At 39.1% G+C, this 21,472-nt stretch overlaps 1 protein-coding gene across 1 annotated transcript in view; it reads right to left on the reverse strand.

The window, feature by feature from the left end:
• LOC128648791 (oxysterol-binding protein 2-like) overlaps positions 1–21,472 on the reverse strand; it is a 731,192-nt gene that overhangs the window by 579,777 nt on the left and 129,943 nt on the right. The window contains 1 exon segment of the mRNA XM_053701658.1: positions 15,693–15,901. Within this exon segment, the coding sequence (XP_053557633.1) occupies positions 15,693–15,901 (209 nt within the window).

The raw sequence follows: 21,472 nt of genomic DNA on the forward strand, positions 1-21,472 counted from the left end.
AATCACTAGGAACATTAAAGTAATCCAGTTACTAGTCACTAGGAACATTAAAGTGATCCAGTAACTAGACACTAAAAGCATTAAAGTGATCCAGTAACTAGTCACTAGGAACATTAAAGTAATCCAGTTACTAGTCGCTAAGAACATTGGAGTAATCCAGTTACTAGTCACTAGGAACATTAATGTGATGCAGTTACTAGTCACAAGTAACATTAAAGTGATCCAGTTACTAGTCACTAGGAGCATTAAAGGTGATCCCGAAACTAGTCACTAGGAGCATTAAAGTGATCCAGTTATTAGTCACTAGGAGCATTAAAGTAATCCAGTTACTAGTCGCTAGGAACATTGGAGTAATCCAGTTACTAGTCACAAGGAACAATAAAGTGATCCAGTTATTAGTCACTAGAGGAATTAAAGTGATCCAATTATTAGTCACTAAATAGCTAATAGTCATTAGAAACATTAAAGTTATCCAGTAATAGTCACTAGGAGCATTTAAGTGATCAAGTAATAGTCACTAGGAGCATTAAAGTTATCCAGTAATAGTCACTAGGAGCATTTAAGTGATCCAGTAATAGTCACTAGGAGCATTAAAGTGGTCCAGTTATTAGTCACTAGAGGCATTAAAGTGATCCAGTTATTAGCCACTGAAGAGCATTAAAGTGATCCAGTAATAGTCATTAGAAGCATTAAAGTTATTCAGTAATAGTCACTAAGAGCATTTAAATTATCCAGTAACTAGTCATTAGAAGCATTAAAAGTGATCCAGTAATTGTCACTAGGAGCATTAAAGTTATCCAGTAATAGTCACTAGGAACATTTAAGTGATCCAGTAATAGTCACTAGGAACATTAAAGTGATGCAGTAATTAGACACTAGCAGCATTAAAGTGATCCAGTAATAGTAACTGGGAGCATTTAAGTGGTCCAGTGATAATCACTAGGAGCATTTAAGTGATCCAGTAATAATCACTAGGAGCATTTAAGTGATCCAGTAATAGTCACTAGGAGCATTTAAGTGATGCAGTAACTAGACAATAGATGCATTAAAGTGATCCAATAATAGTAACTAGGAGCATTTAAGTGATCCAGTAACTAGTCATTAGAAGCATTAAATTGATCCAGTAACTAAGCACTAGAGCATTAAAGTGATCCAGTAATAGTCACTAGGAGCATTAAAGTGATGCAGTAACTAGACAATAGATGCATTAAAGTGACCCAGTAATAGTAACTAGGAGCATTTAAGTGATCCAGTAATAGTCCCTAGGAGCATTTAAGTGATCCAGTAATAGTCACTAGGAGCATTAAAGTGATCCAGTAATAGTCACTAGGAGCATTACAGTGATGCAGTAACTAGACACTAGAAGCATTAAAGTGATCCAGTAATAGTCACTAGGAGCATGTAAGTGAACCAGTATTAGTCACTAGGAGCATTTAAGTGATCCAGTAATAGTCACTAGGAGCATTTAAGTGATCCAGTAATAATCACTAGGAGCATTTAAACGATGCAGTAATAGTCACTAGGACCATTTAAGTGATCCATTAATAATCACTAGGAGCATTTAAACGATGCAGTAATAGTCACTAGGAGCATTTAAGTGATCCAGTAAGAGTCACTAACAACATTTAAGTGATCCAGTAATAGTCACTAGGAGCATTTAAGTGATCCAGTAATAGTCACTAGGAGCATTACAGTGATGCAGTAACTAGACACTAGAAGCATTAAAGTGATCCAGTAATAGTCACTAGGAGCATGTAAGTGATCCAGTAATAGTCACTAGGAGCATTTAAGTGATCCAGTAATAGTCACTAGGAGCATTTAAGTGATCCAGTAAGAGTCACTAACAACATTTAAGTAATCCAGTAATAGTCACTAGGAGCATTTAAGTGATCCAGTAATAGTCACTAGGAGCATTACAGTGATGCAGTAACTAGACACTAGAAGCATTAAAGTGATCCAGTAATAGTCACTAGGAGCATGTAAGTGATCCAGTAATAGTCACTAGGAGCATTTAAGTGATCCAGTAATAGTCATTAGAAGCATTAAAGTGATCCATTAATAGTCACTAGGAGCATTTAAGTGATCCAGTAAGAGTCACTAAGAACATTTAAGTGATCCAGTAAGAGTCACTAAGAACATTTAAGTGATCCAGTAATAGTCACTAGGAGCATTTAAGTGATCCAGTAATAATCACTAGGAGCATTTAAGTGATCCAGTAATAATCACTAGGAGCATTTAAACAATGCAGTAATAGTCACTAGGAGCATTTAAGTGATCCAGTAATAATCACTAGGAGCATTTAAACGATGCAGTAATAGTCACTAAGAACATTTAAGTGATCCAGTAAGAGTCACTAAGAACATTTAAGTGATCCAGTAACTAGTAACTATGAGCATTACAGTGATGCAGTAACTAGACACTAGAAGCATTAACGTGACCCAGTAATAGTCACTAGGAGCATGTAAGGGATCCAGTAATAGTCACTAGGAGCATAAAAGTGATCCAGTAATAGTCATTAGAAACATTTAAGTTATCCAGTAATAGTCACTAGGAGCATTTAAGTGATCAAGTAATAGTCACTAGGAGCATTAAAGTTATCCAGTAATAGTCACTAGGAGCATTTAAGTGATCCAGTAATAGTCACTAGGAGCATTAAAGTGACCCAGTTATAAGTCACTAGAGGCATTAAAGTGATCCAGTTATTAGCCACTAAAGAGCATTAAAGTGATCCAGTAATAGTCACTAAGAGCATTTAAATTATCCAGTAACTAGTCATTAGAAGCATTAAAAGTGATCCAGTAATTGTCACTAGGAGCATTAAAGTTATCCAGTAATAGTCACTAGGAACATTTAAGTGATCCAGTAATAGTCACTAGGAACATTAAAGTGATGCAGTAACTAGACACTAGCAGCATTAAAGTGATCCAGTAATAGTAACTAGGAGCATTTAAGTGGTCCAGTGATAATCACTAGGAGCATTTAAGTGATCCAGTAATAGTCACTAGGAGCATTTAAGTGATGCAGTAACTAGACAATAGATGCATTAAAGTGATCCAATAATAGTAACTAGGAGCATTTAAGTGATCCAGTAACTAGTCATTAGAAGCATTAAATTGATCCAGTAACTAAGCACTAAGAGCATTAAAGTGATCCAGTAATAGTCACTAGGAGCATTAAAGTGATGCAGTAACTAGACACTAGAAGCATTAAAGTGACCCAGTAATAGTAACTAGGAGCATTTAAGTGATCCAGTAATAGTCCCTAGGAGCATTTAAGTGACCCAGTAATAGTCATTAGACTATAAGAGTAGGGGGCGCCCTAAATTACGATTGTAACAATGGTAAGGTGTAATACTATAAGGTATAATACTCTAGTATACAATTTTCTAGCAATCAGATCAGAATAATCAAATGTCAAATACAATAAAGGAGAAGAGAAAAAAAAAAAAAAAAAAAAAAAAGGATTAAATAATAAATAAAGATTTATAATGCCACAACAAATCGTGTGACACTCTATTCAACAAGTGAGCGACACTTGATATTAATTGTAACAGTTCAGGTTATTTAGTAGAAAGTCACTGTGTGGAGAACAGATATTATAGAGGCAGCAATCTGTAAAGAATCCGGCCGGGATCCCAAGAAGATGATCTACAAAACATAAAAAAGACAGATGCGCCACATGGCCCAATATTGTATGTTCAGCGGGGTAGCCTGAGGAAACAGTCTGAGACTGAGAAACGCGTCGCTTGTTTTTATTGGTTTTATCTAGTAAAGTACCAACTTTTTATTTAAACACTTGCTATTGTGTATCATTTGGACCTAACCTGATTCTTGAGAGCTCTGCGGCTCTGCCTGCTGTGAAAACCTGCCATAGTCTGTTGGGTGACTGCATTGATCCCTTCCTGCCTGACTAGCATCAATGAAGATGCTATACAAATTGTGAGTATATTTTCAAATATACAGAACACCATCCTCTGGTTCAAACAGTACTAGGCCATATAGGCACTTTTGTTTTTGCTTGTATCTCCACTACAGAACCATACTATTTTGCCCTAGAGGTCGGTCTGCTGGGTGACTGTGATTGATCCCAGACTGCTCCTGCTGCACTAACTGAAGTGCTCCCTAGATTGTGAGTTAATATTGACACCACTAGAATATATCTACCCCGCTGAACATACAATATTGGGCCATGTGGCGCATCTGTCTTTTTTATGTTTAATAGTCATTAGAAGCATTAAAGTGATCCAGTAATAGTCACTAGGAGCATTTAAGTGATCCAGTAAAAGTCACTAAGAACATTTAAGTGATCTAGTAATAGTCACTAGGAGCATTTAAGTGATCCAGTAATAGTCACTAGGAGCATTACAGTGATGCAGTAACTAGACACTAGAAGCATTAAAGTGATCCAGTAATAGTCACTAGGAGCATTTAAGTGATCCAGTAATAGTCACTAGGAGCATTTAAGTGATCCAGTAATAATCACTAGGAGCATTTAAACGATGCAGTAATAGTCACTAGGAGCATTTAAGTGATCCAGTAAGAGTCACTAAGAACATTTAAGTGATCCAGTAATAGTCACTAGGAGCATTACAGTGATGCAGTAACTAGACACTAGAAGCATTAAAGTGATCCAGTAATAGTCACTAGGAGCATTTAAGTGATCCAGTAATAGTCACTAGGAGCATTTAAGTGATCCAGTAATAATCACTAGGAGCATTTAAACGATGCAGTAATAGTCACTAGGAGCATTTAAGTGATCCAGTAAGAGTCACTAAGAACATTTAAGTGATCCAGTAATAGTCACTAGGAGCATTTAAGTGATCCAGTAATAGTCACTAGGAGCATTACAGTGATGCAGTAACTAGACACTAGAAGCATTAAAGTGATCCAGTAATAGTCACTAGGAGCATGTAAGTGATCCAGTAAAAGTCATTAGAAGCATTAAAGTAATCCAGTAATAGTCACTAGGAGCATTTAAGTGATCCAGTAAGAGTCACTAAGAACATTTAAGTGATTCAGTATGAGTCACTAAGAACATTTAAGTGATCCAGTAATAGTCACTAGGAGCATTTAAGTGATCCAGTAATAATCACTAGGAGCATTTAAATGATGCAGTAATACTCACTAGGAGCATTTAACTGATCCAGTAAGAGTCACTAGGAGCATTTAAGTGATCCAGTAATAGTCATTTGAAGCATTTAAGTGATCCAGTAAGAGTCACTAAGAACATTTAAGTGATCCAGTAACTAGTCACTATGAGCATTACAGTGATGCAGTAACTAGACACTAGAATCATTAACGTGACCCAGTAATAGTCACTAGGAGCATGTAAGGGATCCAGTAATAGTCACTAGGAGCATTTAAGTGATCCAGTAATAGTCACTAGGAGCATTTAAGTGATCCAGTAATAGTCACTAGGAGCATTTAAACGATGCAGTAATAGTCACTAGGAGCATTTAAGTGATCCAGTAATAGTCATTAGAAGCATTAAAGTGATCCAGTAATAGTCACTAGGAGCATTTAAGTGATTCAGTAATAGCCACTAGGAGCATTAAAGTGATGCAGTAATAGTCACTAGGAGCATTAAAGTGATCCAGTAATAGTCACTAGAAGCATTAAAGTGATGCAGTAATAGTCACTAGGAGCATTAAAGTGATGCAGTAACAGTCACTAGGAGCATTAAAGTGATGCAGTAATAGTCACTAGGAGCATTAAAGTGATGCAGTAATAGTCACTAGGAGCATTAAAGTGATGCAGTAATAGTCACTAGGAGCATTAAAGTGATGCAGTAATAGTCACTAGGAGCATTAAAGTGATGCAGTAATAGTCACTAGGAGCATTAAAGTGATGCAGTAACTAGTCAACTGGAAGTAACTAATCACTCTGAATATAAAAATAAATCTCTCAACTAGCGCTACGGAATCTGTTGGAGCTCTACAAATAACCGATAATAATAACTCCACATGGACATCTGTTTGTTGTGGTCACCACAGGTTTTTGCTGTGAAATGGACCTGCAAGGACATACTGAGCCAGAAAAGAGGAAAGAGTATGAAAATTAATAGATTAATCATATCAGAATGAGCCTAGGGCAGTATGAATACTAAAGGGACATTAAACACTAGATAAATTCCAGATATAATGATGTAAAAGTATTTTCAAAATGATATTAGTTGTTTAAACATTGAAGAAATAATGTTCTAATATCCACAAAAGTAAAGTTCTCCAACAGTAACTTAGTATTCTCTATGTTTTAAAAGCCTGTCACCTTGTTTAAATGGATATAAAAGTTTAAATTAATTAATATTTTTTTTCTAATATTGCAACAAAGAATGTTTGCTGAATGTCTCTGGGCGCATAAAAAATGGACTTCTTTCTTGGCATACATATCTGTCTCCACTACTAAAAGTTTGTAATTATTAAAACTGACAGTTTAGGTGATTCTTACAATTCTGCAACTAAGTGTAAACGTGTGCCAAGTAATGTATGCTGCACATTGTGCCACTACACACCATAGGGTAGAAAAGTAAAAAGGCAGTGTGATATCTACATGAAACAGCACAATTAAAGGTCAGATGATACAATACTATCCTATCTGCCTTGCATACTTTTGTTAAAGGAAAAGTCTAGTCCAAAATAGACTTTCATGATTCAGATAGGACATGCAATTTTAAACAACTTTCCAATTTACTTTTATCATCAATTTTGCTTTGTTCTCTTGGTATTCTTAGTTGAAAGCTAAACCTAGGAGGTTCATATGCTAATTTCTTAGACCTTGAAGGCCGCCTTATCTGAAAGCATTTTGACAGTTTTTCACCACTAGAGGATGTTAGTTCATGTGTTTTTTATAGATAACATTGTGCTCACGCACATGGAGTTACCTAGGAGTCAGCACTAATTGGCTAAACTGCAAATCTGTCAAAAGAACTGAAATAAGGGGGCAGTTTGCAGAGGCTTAGTTACAAGGTAAATCACAGAGGTAAAAAACAGAATTTATGTTTACCTGATAAATTACTTTCTCCAACGGTGTGTCCGGTCCACGGCGTCATCCTTACTTGTGGGATATTCTCTTCCCCAACAGGAAATGGCAAAGAGCCCAGCAAAGCTGGTCACATGATCCCTCCTAGGCTCCGCCTACCCCAGTCATTCGACCGACGTTAAGGAGGAATATTTGCATAGGAGAAACCATATGGTACCGTGGTGACTGTAGTTAAAGAAGATAAATTATCAGACCTGATTAAAAAAACCAGGGCGGGCCGTGGACCGGACACACCGTTGGAGAAAGTAATTTATCAGGTAAACATAAATTCTGTTTTCTCCAACATAGGTGTGTCCGGTCCACGGCGTCATCCTTACTTGTGGGAACCAATACCAAAGCTTTAGGACACGGATGAAGGGAGGGAGCAAATCAGGTCACCTAAATGGAAGGCACCACGGCTTGCAAAACCTTTCTCCCAAAAATAGCCTCAGAAGAAGCAAGCATGCACAGTTGTAATGGTCTTAGATGAATGCGTGCAAAAGGAACTATGTCCATTGCCGCTACCATCAACCCGATCACTTCCATGCACTGAGCTATGGAAGGAAGAGGAACGGAATGAAGTATCCGACAAGAGTCTAGAAGTTTTGTTTTTCTGGCCTCTGTCAGAAAAATCCTCATTTCTAAGGAGTCTATTATTGTTCCCAAGAAGGGAACCCTTGTTGACGGAGATAGAGAACTCTTTTCCACGTTCACTTTCCATCCGTGAGATCTGAGAAAGGCCAGGACAATGTCCGTGTGAGCCTTTGCTTGAGGAAGGGACGACGCTTGAATCAGAATGTCGTCCAAGTAAGGTACTACAGCAATGCCCCTTGGTCTTAGCACAGCTAGAAGGGACCCTAGTACCTTTGTGAAAATCCTTGGAGCAGTGGCTAATCCGAAAGGAAAGCGCCACGAACTGGTAATGTTTGTCCAGGAATGCGAACCTCAGGAACCGATGATGTTCCTTGTGGATAGGAATATGTAGATACGCATCCTTTAAATCCACCGTGGTCATGAATTGACCTTCCTGGATGGAAGGAAGAATAGTTCGAATGGTTTCCATCTTGAACGATGGAACCTTGAGAAACTTGTTTAAGATCTTGAGATCTAAGATTGGTCTGAACGTTCCCTCTTTTTTGGGAACTATAAACAGATTGGAGTAGAACCCCATCCCTTGTTCTCTTAATGGAACGGGATGAATCACTCCCATTTTTAACAGGTCTTCTACACAATGTAAGAATGCCTGTCTTTTTATGTGGTCTGAAGACAACTGAGACCTGTGGAACCTCCCCCTTGGGGGAAGTCCCTTGAATTCCAGAAGATAACCTTGGGAGACTATTTCTAGCGCCCAAGGATCCAGAACATCTCTTGCCTAAGCCTGAGCGAAGAGAGAGAGTCTGCCCCCCACCAGATCCGGTCCCGGATCGGGGGCCAACATTTCATGCTGTCTTGGTAGCAGTGGCAGGTTTCTTGGCCTGCTTTCCCTTGTTCCAGCCTTGCATTGGTCTCCAAGCTGGCTTGGCTTGAGAAGTATTACCCTCTTGCTTAGAGGACGTAGCACTTTGGGCTGGTCCGTTTCTACGAAAGGGACGAAAATTAGGTTTATTTTTTGCCTTGAAAGGCCGATCCTGAGGAAGGGCGTGGCCCTTACCCCCAGTGATATCCGAGATAATCTCTTTCAAGTCAGGGCCAAACAGCGTTTTCCCCTTGAAAGGAATGTTAAGTAGCTTGTTCTTGGAAGACGCATCAGCCGACCAAGATTTCAACCAAAGCGCTCTGCGCGCCACAATAGCAAACCCAGAATTCTTAGCCGCTAACCTAGCCAATTGCAAAGTGGCGTCTAGGGTGAAAGAATTAGCCAATTTGAGAGCATTGATTCTGTCCATAATCTCCTCATAAGGAGGAGAATCACTGTCGACCGCCTTTATCAGCTCATCGAACCAGAAACATGCGGCTGTAGCGACAGGGACAATGCATGAAATTGGTTGTAGAAGGTAACCCTGCTGAACAAACATCTTTTTAAGCAAACCTTCTAATTTTTTATCCATAGGATCTTTGAAAGCACAACTATCCTCTATGGGTATAGTGGTGCGTTTGTTTAAAGTGGAAACCGCTCCCTCGACCTTGGGGACTGTCTGCCATAAGTCCTTTCTGGGGTCGACCATAGGAAACAATTTTTTAAATATGGGGGGAGGGACGAAAGGAATACCGGGCCTTTCCCATTCTTTATTAACAATGTCCGCCACCCGCTTGGGTATAGGAAAAGCTTCTGGGAGCCCCGGCACCTCTAGGAACTTGTCCATTTTACATAGTTTCTCTGGGATGACCAACTTGTCACAATCATCCAGAGTGGATAATACCTCCTTAAGCAGAATGCGGAGATGTTCCAACTTAAATTTAAATGCAATCACATCAGGTTCAGCTTGTTGAGAAATGTTCCCTGAATCAGTAATTTCTCCCTCAGACAAAACCTCCCTGGCCCCATCAGACTGAGTTAGGGGCCCTTCAGAAATATTAATATCAGCGTCGTCATGCTCTTCAGTATCTAAAACAGAGCAGTCGCGCTTACGCTGATAAGTGTTCATTTTGGCTAAAATGTTTTTGACAGAATTATCCATTACAGCCGTTAATTGTTGCATAGTAAGGAGTATTGGCGCGCTAGATGTACTAGGGGCCTCCTGAGTGGGCAAGACTCGTGTAGTCGAAGGAGGGAATGATGCAGTACCATGCTTACTCCCCTCACTTGAGGAATCATCTTGGGCATCATTGTCATTGTCACATAAATCACATTTATTTAAATGAATAGGAATTCTGGCTTCCCCACATTCAGAACACAGTCTATCTGGTAGTTCAGACATGTTAAACAGGCATAAACTTGATAACAAGTACAAAAAACGTTTTAAAATAAAACCGTTACTGTCACTTTAAATTTTAAACTGAACACACTTTATTACTGCAAATGCGAAAAAACATGAAGGAATTGTTCAAAATTCACCAAATTTTCACCACAGTGTCTTAAAGCCTTAAAAGTATTGCACACCAAATTTGGAAGCTTTAACCCTTAAAATAACGGAACCGGAGCCGTTTTGAACTTTAACCCCTTTACAGTCCCTGGTATCTGCTTTGCTGAGACCCAACCAAGCCCCAAGGGGAATACGATACCAAATGACGCCTTCAGAAAGTCTTTTCTAAGTATCAGAGCTCCTCTCACATGCGACTGCATGCCATGCCTCTCAAAAACAAGTGCGCAACACCGGCGCGAAAATGAGGCTCTGCCTATGCTTTGGGAAAGCCCCTAAAGAATAAGGAGTCTAAAACAGTGCCTGCCGATATTATTATATCAAAATACCCAGATAAAATGATTCCTCAAGGCTAAATATGTGTTAATAATCAATCGATTTAGCCCAAAAAAAGTCTACAGTCTTAATAAGCCCTTTTTGAAGCCCTTATTTACAATCGTAATAAACATGGCTTACCGGATCCCAGAGGGAAAATGACAGCTTCCAGCATTACATCGTCTTGTTAGAATGTGTCATACCTCAAGCAGCAAGAGACTGCTCACTGTTCCCCCAACTGAAGTTAATTGCTCTCAACAGTCCTGTGTGGAACAGCCATGGATTTTAGTGACGGTTGCTAAAATCATTTTCCTCATACAAACAGAAATCTTCATCTCTTTTCTGTTTCTGAGTAAATAGTACATACCAGCACTATTTCAAAATAACAAACTCTTGATTGAATAATAAAAACTACAGTTAAACACTAAAAAACTCTAAGCCATCTCCGTGGAGATGTTGCCTGTACAACGGCAAAGAGAATGACTGGGGTAGGCGGAGCCTAGGAGGGATCATGTGACCAGCTTTGCTGGGCTCTTTGCCATTTCCTGTTGGGGAAGAGAATATCCCACAAGTAAGGATGACGCCGTGGACCGGACACACCTATGTTGGAGAAAAGTTTATTAATATAACTGTGTTGGTTATGCAAAACTAAGGAATGGGTAATAAAGGGATTATCTATTTTTTAAAACAATAACAATTCTGGTGTAGACTGTCCCTTTAAGTAAAACAATTTAATTTATATAGAGTTAACAAAATAGGTTCCGGATTTATTTTCCATTTGCAATATGTGCTGCATAGTACAGTAAAATATGGCCCATCTCTATAGATCACTATATTTTTTCTACAATGCAGTGTGAGTAGCAAAGGTTTTCTATGCTTAAAGGGACATGAAACCCAAAATTGCTCTTTCATGATTCAGATACACAATAAAATTTTAAACAACTTTCTAATTTACTTCTATTATTTAATTTGCTTCCTTCTCTTGCTATCCTTTGGTGAAAGGTTTATCTAGACAAGCTCATGAGCAGCAAGAGCCTAGGTTCTAGCTGCTGATTGCTCACTGCATTTAAATACAGATTTTCATTGGCTCACCCATGTGTTCAGTTAGAAACCAGTAGTGCATTGCTGCTCCTTCAACAAATGATACCAAGAGAATAAAACAAATTAGATAATAGAAGAAAATTAGAAAGTTGTTTAAAATTGTATTCTCTATCTGAATCATTAAAGAAAGATTTGGGGTTTTATGTCCCTTTAAGGGGACATGAAACCCCATATTTTTATTTCAGGATTCTGGTAGAGCATACAATTTTAAACAACTCTCAGATTTACATCTATTATCAAATTTGCAGCAGAAATGCACTACAGGAAGTTAACTGAACACACTGGGTGAGTCTACGACAAGAGGTATATATGGGCAGCCACCTGTCACCAGCTTATTCTGATTAAATGTTGGATAAACATCAAAAAAGAATGTAGCACCAATACACTCAAGGATTAAAGTTTCATTCTGTGTTTATATAACACTTTCTAAACACTCCCTATGTTACATTGATTATTTACTCAGGTTTAATCACAATTTCACAAGCCCTTTAGCCCAACGATCACTTAAAGGGATAGGAAAGTCAAAATTAAACTTGCGTGATTCAAATTTGCTTTGTTCTCCTGGTATCCTTTGTTGAAAAAAATGCGCCTATAAGCCTATTGGTGCCTACACACATTTCTCTTCTGATTGGCTGACTAGATGTGTTCTGCTAGTTTTCAGTAGTGCAATGCTGTTCCTTCAGCAATGGATAACAAGGGAATGAAAAAATAAAAATGAAAAAATGTGATAATAGAAGTAAATTGGAAAGTTGTTTGAAACTGTATGTTCCATACAAACTATGAAATTAAATTTTGGGGTTTCCTAATTCTTTTTAAACTGGTGAAAACAAAGGGTAATATTTACTGTCAAAAGAATGCTCACTTCTTCAACAATGATTTCTTTGACAGTTGTCAGAACATCTAGAAATTCTTAGTATGTATTGTATTAGTTTAACGATTATCCATTATAAAAATATTAAGTTCTCAGGTTTTCTAATGTTTATGTTACACAAGTTACTTAATAGTAAAAGACTCATACAAAAAAGAAAAATGTGAATTTATTGCAAAGTATAATTAAATCAAACCTGTACTCTCATTATTTTGGTCTGTTTTTGTAAATTTATTAAAAAACAACAACCAATATGCTATTGGGGAGACATTGGGGCCAAATTATCAAGCTCCGAATGGAGCCTTCAGGCTCGCCAGAAACAGCTGTTATGAAGCAGCGGTCTTAAGACCGCTGCTCCATAACTAGTCCGCCTGCTCTTAGGCTGCGGACATCAATCCGCCCGAGCCTATACGATTGGGCTGATTGACACCCTCAGAATCTGCAGGGGGCAGCATTGCACAAGCAGTTCACAAGAACTGCTTGAGCAATAATTAATGCCAACAGCGTATGCTATCGGGATTCATCGATGTCTGTCGGACAAGCTTTGCGGATCATGTCGGACAGATCAATGATAAATTGGCCCCATTGTATGAGCAAATACAGTAAAGGAATTTAAGAAGAAAATTTATATATTTAGGTTTATGATTTAAGAGCCATTTTGCATCTAGACGCATAATTCCATCTACCACAATCTCCTGCAAGCAGCAATGAATTGTGCAAAGCTTTAATGATTTAAATCACAGAGCATTAAAAAGAAACATTCAGGTCCCATGCAATCTCTGCATTACCAACAACTATGTGTTTAACCCCACAAAAGATGTTAAACACATTCTGTTCAGGAGAGATGCAAATGTCAAGCAGACAATAGCTGGCAATTGCAGGAGTTGTGTAACTGTTCACCTGATTAGCTGACCATCTGTATCCAGGATTGCAGTTCCTAAGATGGATTTTATATATGTGTTTAATTCCCAAATGGAATATGTCATTGTTTACTAACAGATCTGAGAGTAATTACTTTATCAGCCAGTGAGTAACCAGTCCCTTGGGATCATATGTGCACAAATCTGCATTTGATGATTTCAAAATCAGTTAAAAGTGTTAACTGTGTCACACAAAAAAATATGTGCTCTATTATATCTAGAATTTATTTTGTTTGTATTTAAATGTCACTATGAAGAGCTATCTATAGAAGCACAATATGTCAGTCATTGACTGTTATTTTTGACTAATCTGTTCTACAAGAGAAATAATGTTTCAGGGATTCAGTTTTAAAATGAAGTTAAAGGTCGGGAATGTTTGATCACTATAAATACAGTATGATAATATTGTATACTTTCTATTGACATCACTTCTGGCACCATAGAAATAGCTGGACATTTCTGGTAACATTTTAGCTGTCCTAAGTTTCACACTTTAGTATTTAAAAGGGACTTTAAACACCTCTTGTTTTGTGCAATAATGTGCTTGTCCCAACACTCCCTAGAGAGTCTAAGAAGCAAATTCTGTAGTTTCTTTAAATTTATGCTCTAGACCCTGGTTTCTCAACAGCCGGGCCGTGATAGCCCTGCTGGTGGGCCCCGACCTGTCATGCTCCCACTGCACACAAGGGGCAGACTGAGACCAATCAAGGCCCCAGGAACACTGTCTCACACTGATCGAAATGTATTAAATTTTATGCAAATGAACACGGTAGCCTCCCTGCTCTGCCCCCAACAGGCCCCTCAACCTCCAGAGCTAGGACCCCCAACATTAAGGTCCATAGAAAGGGCACCCAACCTCCAGGGCCAGACCCCACACTCCATGGCCCTCACAGCGACAGACCCCCCGCCAGGGCCCCCACTAAACCCACACTTATTTGCTTAGTTACTGATAGGGCAACTGAAAACTCCAGCTTAAGGAATGCACCAGGATCCGTGGAGATGCCATTTGTGGGCCCCCCTACTTGCTGGTCCCTCGGCCCAGGTCCTATTTGCCTGGCTGATCAGCCCACCCCTGCTGCTTATATATATATATATATATATATATATAAATAAACTATAACTACCGGGCCCTGGACATGTCTAGCTAAAATTTACCGGGCCTTGAGATCACTTTGGTTGAGAACCACTGCTCTAGACAATTGCTTTAAATTGAAGAAATCCACAAGTTACAGATTTTGCTTTGTGGCTATGAAGATGTGAATTTCCTGGGGCTTATCTGAGATTCTTTTGCAACTTTCACAAATAAGGGATATGTGTGCAAGATGCAGCAAAATCAAAAAAATCACATTAGTGTTAGAGCTGTTAGTTTGCTATATCATGTCATTGTTATTTTGTGAGAACAGTTTTCCTGGAAGACTGGATAATTTCCAAAGTAAAAATACAATCAATAAACTGAAAACAGACTATGGTAATGTTTTATTATGCCACACACAACACACAGTATATGATAATAATAATATTACAAGAATGATATGTGTGTGTGTGTGTGTGTGTGTGTAATACTGTACATAAGGTAACTACATTGTTATAAAGTAAGACTCTTAGCCACAACACAGAAAATAGACTGACTATTTATCTGATCTACACACATCTGGCAGAGAACAAATACTGTACTTTATGTTTTATTTGCAATTATGAGGCAAACACACTACAACAAATGTATCAAAGAAAACACCTTCACATTCCATAGGTTTTCTTTAAAGGACCATAATACCCAAATGTTTAAACACTTGAAAGTGATGCAGCATAGCTGTAAAAAGCTGACTAGAAAATATCACCTGAACATCTCTATGTAAAAAAGAAAGAAATTTTACCTCAAAAGTTCCTCAGTAGCCACCTCCCATTGTAAAGGATTTCTAAGCAGCATATTAGTGTGTCTGTCCCGGGACAACTGAAAGGATGAGCATCTTGAACTCTCATATTATTTCACCAATCAGGTAAAGGAAGCTTACTATGAAATCTCATGAGAGTTAAGTCAAATCTCAAGAGATCACAGTAAGAGTTCATGACCTCAGCACTGCTGATGCTGATTGGCTGCTGTTCATTTCTTCATTTTTTAATATTTTTTACCTGCAGCTGGGAGTAGCTGAGTATAACTTTTTACACAAAACTTACTCTGCTGAGCTGAGGAGATTGTGAGGTAAAATATCTTCCTTTTTCACATAGAGATGCTCAGGTGATATTTTCCTGTCAGTTTTTTACAGTTATAGTGCATCAGTTTCAAGTGATTTAGCATATGAGTATTATGTCCCTTTAATACATATGATGTAGACATTTTGTAAAAATGTGACCAAACATCTCTGGCTATTACAATAATATCTTTGTTTTCTGGGATATTTCTCACAAAGGATATGATCTGTGACCTCCTCCGGCGCTCTGTGAAGCACTCTACCTGATTGGTTGTTCATCATACGGATAGCTTTGGCTTTCGCCAACTCCAGAGCAGTGACCCATTTTTGCCTTTCTACCTCGCAGCTTGCCTTGAGATGATATGTTCTGCCTCCGTTGGAAATAACAATGTTGCAGGAATCCTCTGTATCAATATGAGCTGTTGACAGGTTTATAGTTCCCCGACAGGTGTGCGCCATCTCAGCCTGCGTCCTGGGGAATGTAAAATAACTTACTAAAATATTCATACAAGGAAACGTACAAATGTAATGCAAACAATTGGAAAATTCAAATATTAATGCAAAATAATACTATTTTATACAAAAATATATAGGGGCGCCCGTACTGAAATGGTAGATGATATCAGTGTATTCCAAGAAGATACACCAATCCAATATATACAATGTGGTGTACTGATCTATTAAATAAAACAAGTTGGTTACAAGTTAGAATCAAAAAGTGAGTAACTAAAGTGTCACAAATAGTGACTTGTATATATACACAACAAGCACACAAGTGTTATGAATATGTGTAATTACCGAGTCATATATCAAAGGGTCTATATGCCAGCAAATAATAATAATAGTCTCTATAAATAAACAGGATCAGATAATATAAATAACATAAAAATATAAAATAATATAATAAAAAAGGATAAAATAATTCTAAAAATGATAATAAAAACAAGCAACGCGTTTCTCAGCCACATAGGGCTGTCTCATCAGGCTGAGAAACGCGTTGCTTGTTTTTATTATCATTTTTAAATAAAGTAAGTTTGTTAGTTTTACCACTTGCTACCACTACTTAATTCTTTGCAATACCACATTGGTAATACTTTGTCTCATCGTTGGACGTCTGGAGGTTCCTGATCACCATTGAGTAAGTCTGTTGGGTGACCAAATTGATCCCAGCCTGCTTCCATAGCATCACAGGGGATGCTTCAACAAATGTGAGTGTATTACAAACATTCTATTTTCTCTCACAAGAGCCAAACAGTACTAGGCCATATAGGCACCCTGTGTTTTTCTGTTACCATCTACAGATATCCTACATCCTGAGAGGCCGGTCTTCTGGGTGACTGTTATTGACCCCAGACTGCTCTGTTAGCACTACTTCAAGTGCTTTATCACATGTGAGTGTATCTGACACATATTACATTTGTTGTCATTTCCCAAACAATATTGGGCCATGTGGCGCATCTGTCTTCTTTTGTTTTAATACTATTTTATATTTAATTTCATACTAAAAGAAAACCAGTGACAAATTTCACAACAACATTTAGTTTAGATAATAGTATAACCAATATCAAGATATAAACCTAAATAATATGTACTGAAAAAGAAATTAACTTAGACATGGAGAACATTCTTCTTTGCCATAGCATTTCACAAAGTTGACAACAATAAGCAAACAGCGGAGCACATAACTCAGTTTTGGAAAGAAGGGAGGCCCCCTCTTTCCACATCTCTATCATTGGTAGGTTATTGCTATAAAAATGTCAGCAACCTAATGTATGTACAGCCAGGGCCGGTGCTAGGATTTTTGGTCACAAAGGCAAGGATACATTTTTCCGCCCCCTCCCCGATTACATCCCATCCCATTGCTAGTTAAAGGGATATGTAGCCCACATTTTTATATCATGATTCAGATCTAGCATGACATTTTAATCAACTTTCTAATTAACTCCTTTTATCAATTTTTTTTGTTCTCTTGGTATCTGTATTTGAAAAGCAGGAATGTAAGCTTAGGAGCCAGCCTATTTTTGGTTCAGATCCTGGGTAGCGCTTGCTGATTGGTGGCTAAATTCAAAGCAAACAGTAGTAGTGCTGCATAGCAAATCAAACAGTGGTAGTGCTGCATGGCAAATCACTAACACACAGTCACAGACACTAATACACATATACACACACTAACACAGTCACAGACAATACACCCACACACACAGTCACAGACAATACACACACATACACACACTAACACACAGTCACATACACATGTACAGACACACACTAACACACAGTCACATACACTAATACACATATATAGACACACACACTTACACTGTCAGACACCACTAATACATATATACAGACACAAACACTAACACAGTCACTGACACTAATACACATACACACACTAACACAGACACTAACACACAGACACTAACACACACACACTAACATAGTCACAGACAATACACACACAGTCACAGACAATACACACACATACACACACTAACGCACAGACATATACACTAATACACATGTACAGACACACACTAACACACAGTCACAGACACTAATACACATATACACACACACTTAAACACAGTCACAGAAACTAATATACATATACAGACACACACACTTACATACATTCACAGACACTAATACACATATACAGACACACATACACAATTACACAGTCACAGACACCACTAATACATATATACAGACACAGACACTAATACACATATACAGACACACACTAACACACAGTCACAGACACTAATACACATATATACACACACAAACACAGTCACAGACACTAATACACATATACAGACACACACACACACACAATTACACAGTCACAGACACCACTAATACTTATATACAGACACACACACTAACACACAGTCACAGATACTAATACACATATACAGACACACTCTAACACAAAAAAGTGCTGCTGCACTGCAAATATTTAAATGACTACATAAAGAGTATGTAGTAAGATAGCAGAGAGAGCCAGGCCAGCGTTGCATGCATGTAACCAATATGACTAGATTTTCAGATGTAAGGGAAGCCACAAAATCCACAAGGCCCCTAAATAACCCCAAATATGTAATGCATTTGGACAGTACCCTCTAAACATTTAAAAGCTGCCTAGAGTACATAGGGCTCAGCAAAAGTAATTCTTTTAGACCCCCCTCTTCCCACACTCAAAGATAAGAGCAGTGTTATGGGGGAAGGTTAAAGAAGGGAGCAATTCTGTGATATCTGCAAGGGGTCCACACATCCGGAGCCTTCAGGGAATTCCAGACTGCACCCCATCCTAGTAGACTGGTGTCCGTTGTCACTATCACCCATGAGGGTCTGTGGAAGCACGTCCCTTGGGACAGATGATCCGGCGACAACCACCAAAGAAGAGAGTCCCTTGTCTCCTGATCCAGATCTATCTGAGGAGACAAATTTGCATAATCTCCATTCCACTGTCTGAGCATGCTCAGTTGTAGAGGTCTGAGATGAAAACGAGCAAACGGAATGATGTCCATTGCCGCCACCATCAATCCATTTACCTCCATGCACTGAGCCACTGATGGCCGAGGATTGGACTGAAGGGATCGGCATGTATTCAGAATCTTTAGCTTTCTGACTTCCGTCAAAAAGATTTTCATGGATACAGAGTCTATTAGAGTTCCCAGGAAATGAACCCTTGTCTGTGGCATTAGTGAACTCTTTTCTAGATTCACCTTCCACCCGTGAGTCCTTAGAAAGGATAGAACAATGTCGGTATGAGACTTTGTCAGCTGATAAGACGATGCCTGGATCAGAATGTCGTCCCGATAAGGCGCCACTGCAATGCCCCGCGGTCTGAGAACCGCCAGCAGAGACCCTAGAACCTTCGTGAAGATCCTGGGTGCCGTGGCCAGCCTGAAAGGAAGAGCCACAAACTGAAAATGTTTGTCTAGAAAGGCAAACCTCAGGAACTGGTGATGATCTCTGTGGATAGGAATATGAAGATATGCATCCTTTAAGTCCACGGTAGTCATATATTGACCCTCCTGGATCAATGGAAGAATTATCCGAATAGTCTCCATCTTGAAGGATGGAACTCTGAGAAACTTGTTTAGACTCTTGAGATCTAAAATGGGCCGGAACGTTCCTTCTTTTTTGTGAACCACGAAAAGATTTGAGTAAAACCCCTGCCCCTGTTCCTGTATTGCAACGGGACAAATTACTCCCATAGTGGAGAGGTCTTCTACACAACGTAAGAACGCCTCTCTTTTTATCCGGTCTACAGACAATCGTGAAAGAAGAAACCTACCCCTTGGGAAGGTATTTTTGAACTCCAACTGATACCCTTGAGACACAATTTCTAATGTCCATGGATCCTGAACGTCTCTTATCCAAGCCTGGACAAAGAGAGAAAGTCTGCCCCCTACTAGATCCGGTCCCGGATCGGGGGCCATCCCTTCATGCTGTCTTGGGAGCAGCAGAGGGCTTCTTGGGTTGTTTACTCTTGTTCCAAGCCTGGTTGGGTCTCCAGGTGGGCTTGGCTTGAGAATAATTTCCTTCCTGTTTAGAGGAAGAAGAAGGGGGGGGATTCCCTTGAAATTACGAAAGGAATGAAAATTACTCTGTCGTTCCCTTTGCTTAGATGTTTTGTCTTGCGGGAGCAGATGACCCTTACCTCCCGTGATGTCAGAAATGATCTCCTTCAAGTCAGGCCTGAACAGGGTCTTTCCCTTGTAAGGAATAGCCAAGAGCTTAGATTTCGAGGACACATCCGCAGACCAAGATTTTAACCATAAGGCTCTTCTTGCTAATATGGAAAATCCTGAATTCTTGGCCGCCAATTTGGTGATCTGAAAGGCGGCATCCGTAATAAAAGAATTAGCCAGTTTAAGGGCCTTAATTCTATCCTGAATCTTACACAATTTCTCTGGAGGAACCACAATAGAGTCACAGTCGTCCAGAGTCAGCAAAACCTCCCATAGTAACATGCGGAGGTGTTCAAGCTTAAATCTGAAGGACATCACGTCCGTATCTGTCTGAGGTAAAGCACTGCCTGAGTCAGACAGTTCTCCATCAGACAGAACCTCCCTACCCCCCCGCTTCAAAGCCCTGGGAAGGTACATCGGAGATCGCCATTAAAGAACCAGAAGTCGCATGGACCACCTGGGTCTCTCTTCTACTACGTTTGCCTTGCAACACTGGTAATTTAGACAAAACTTCTGAGAGAGTGGATGACATGACTGCAGCCATATCCTGCAGAGTAAATGACGCAGACACCGTTGAAGAACATGGCGTAACTTGCACGGGCATTAAAGGCTGTGACGCTTGGGGAGAAATATGCGGCATACCCTGAATTTCATCAGTCTGAGGACATTCATTAGACATATCTTTATTAAAGAAAATTTGCTCTTTACACTGTAAAGCCCTCTCAATACATGGGGGACAAAGCGTAACAGGGGGTTCCACAATGACATCTAAACACTTAGGACATGTACTTTGTTCAAGGTCATCCATGATAACCTAAATAAAAAGCAAGCTTGGTCCAATTCACTGATTACATATTATTTGTGAAAATCAGTCTAATAATAAAATATTTGCGGAATACTGTATCTTTAAGAAAAGCTATCTGTTTAATAAATAAGGCAGAGAGCAAAATTTCACTGGAATACTTTGAAAAATCACTCAGTCACCTCGCCGCAGCTCCTACCTTCCTCCACGCTCAATCTTAACTCCGCAAGCACGGCGCACCTAAAGTCCCTTGTAAAATATCACCACAAGCGGACTTTGGAGCCGAGAAGAGATGTTGCCCACCGGAACTCAAATAGTAACTGCGCTGCAAAGCGAGCGAAACCCTAAGGCCCGCCCTTCATGGGCGAAAACAACCAAAACAGTCCACACATGAAAAAAACGCCATGTACCGGAGCTTTTAGTAAAAACATGTCCCCTCCGGAACTGTCCCCAGCGTCAGCCACTGTAATAAAGTAATGCCCGTTATAGTGCATACCCACACAATATTTCCCAGCGCTTCTAGGCTAAATGGTAT

The sequence above is a fragment of the Bombina bombina genome, chromosome 2 (assembly GCF_027579735.1).
Source record: "Bombina bombina isolate aBomBom1 chromosome 2, aBomBom1.pri, whole genome shotgun sequence".
NCBI classification, from domain to species: Eukaryota; Metazoa; Chordata; class Amphibia; order Anura; family Bombinatoridae; genus Bombina; species Bombina bombina.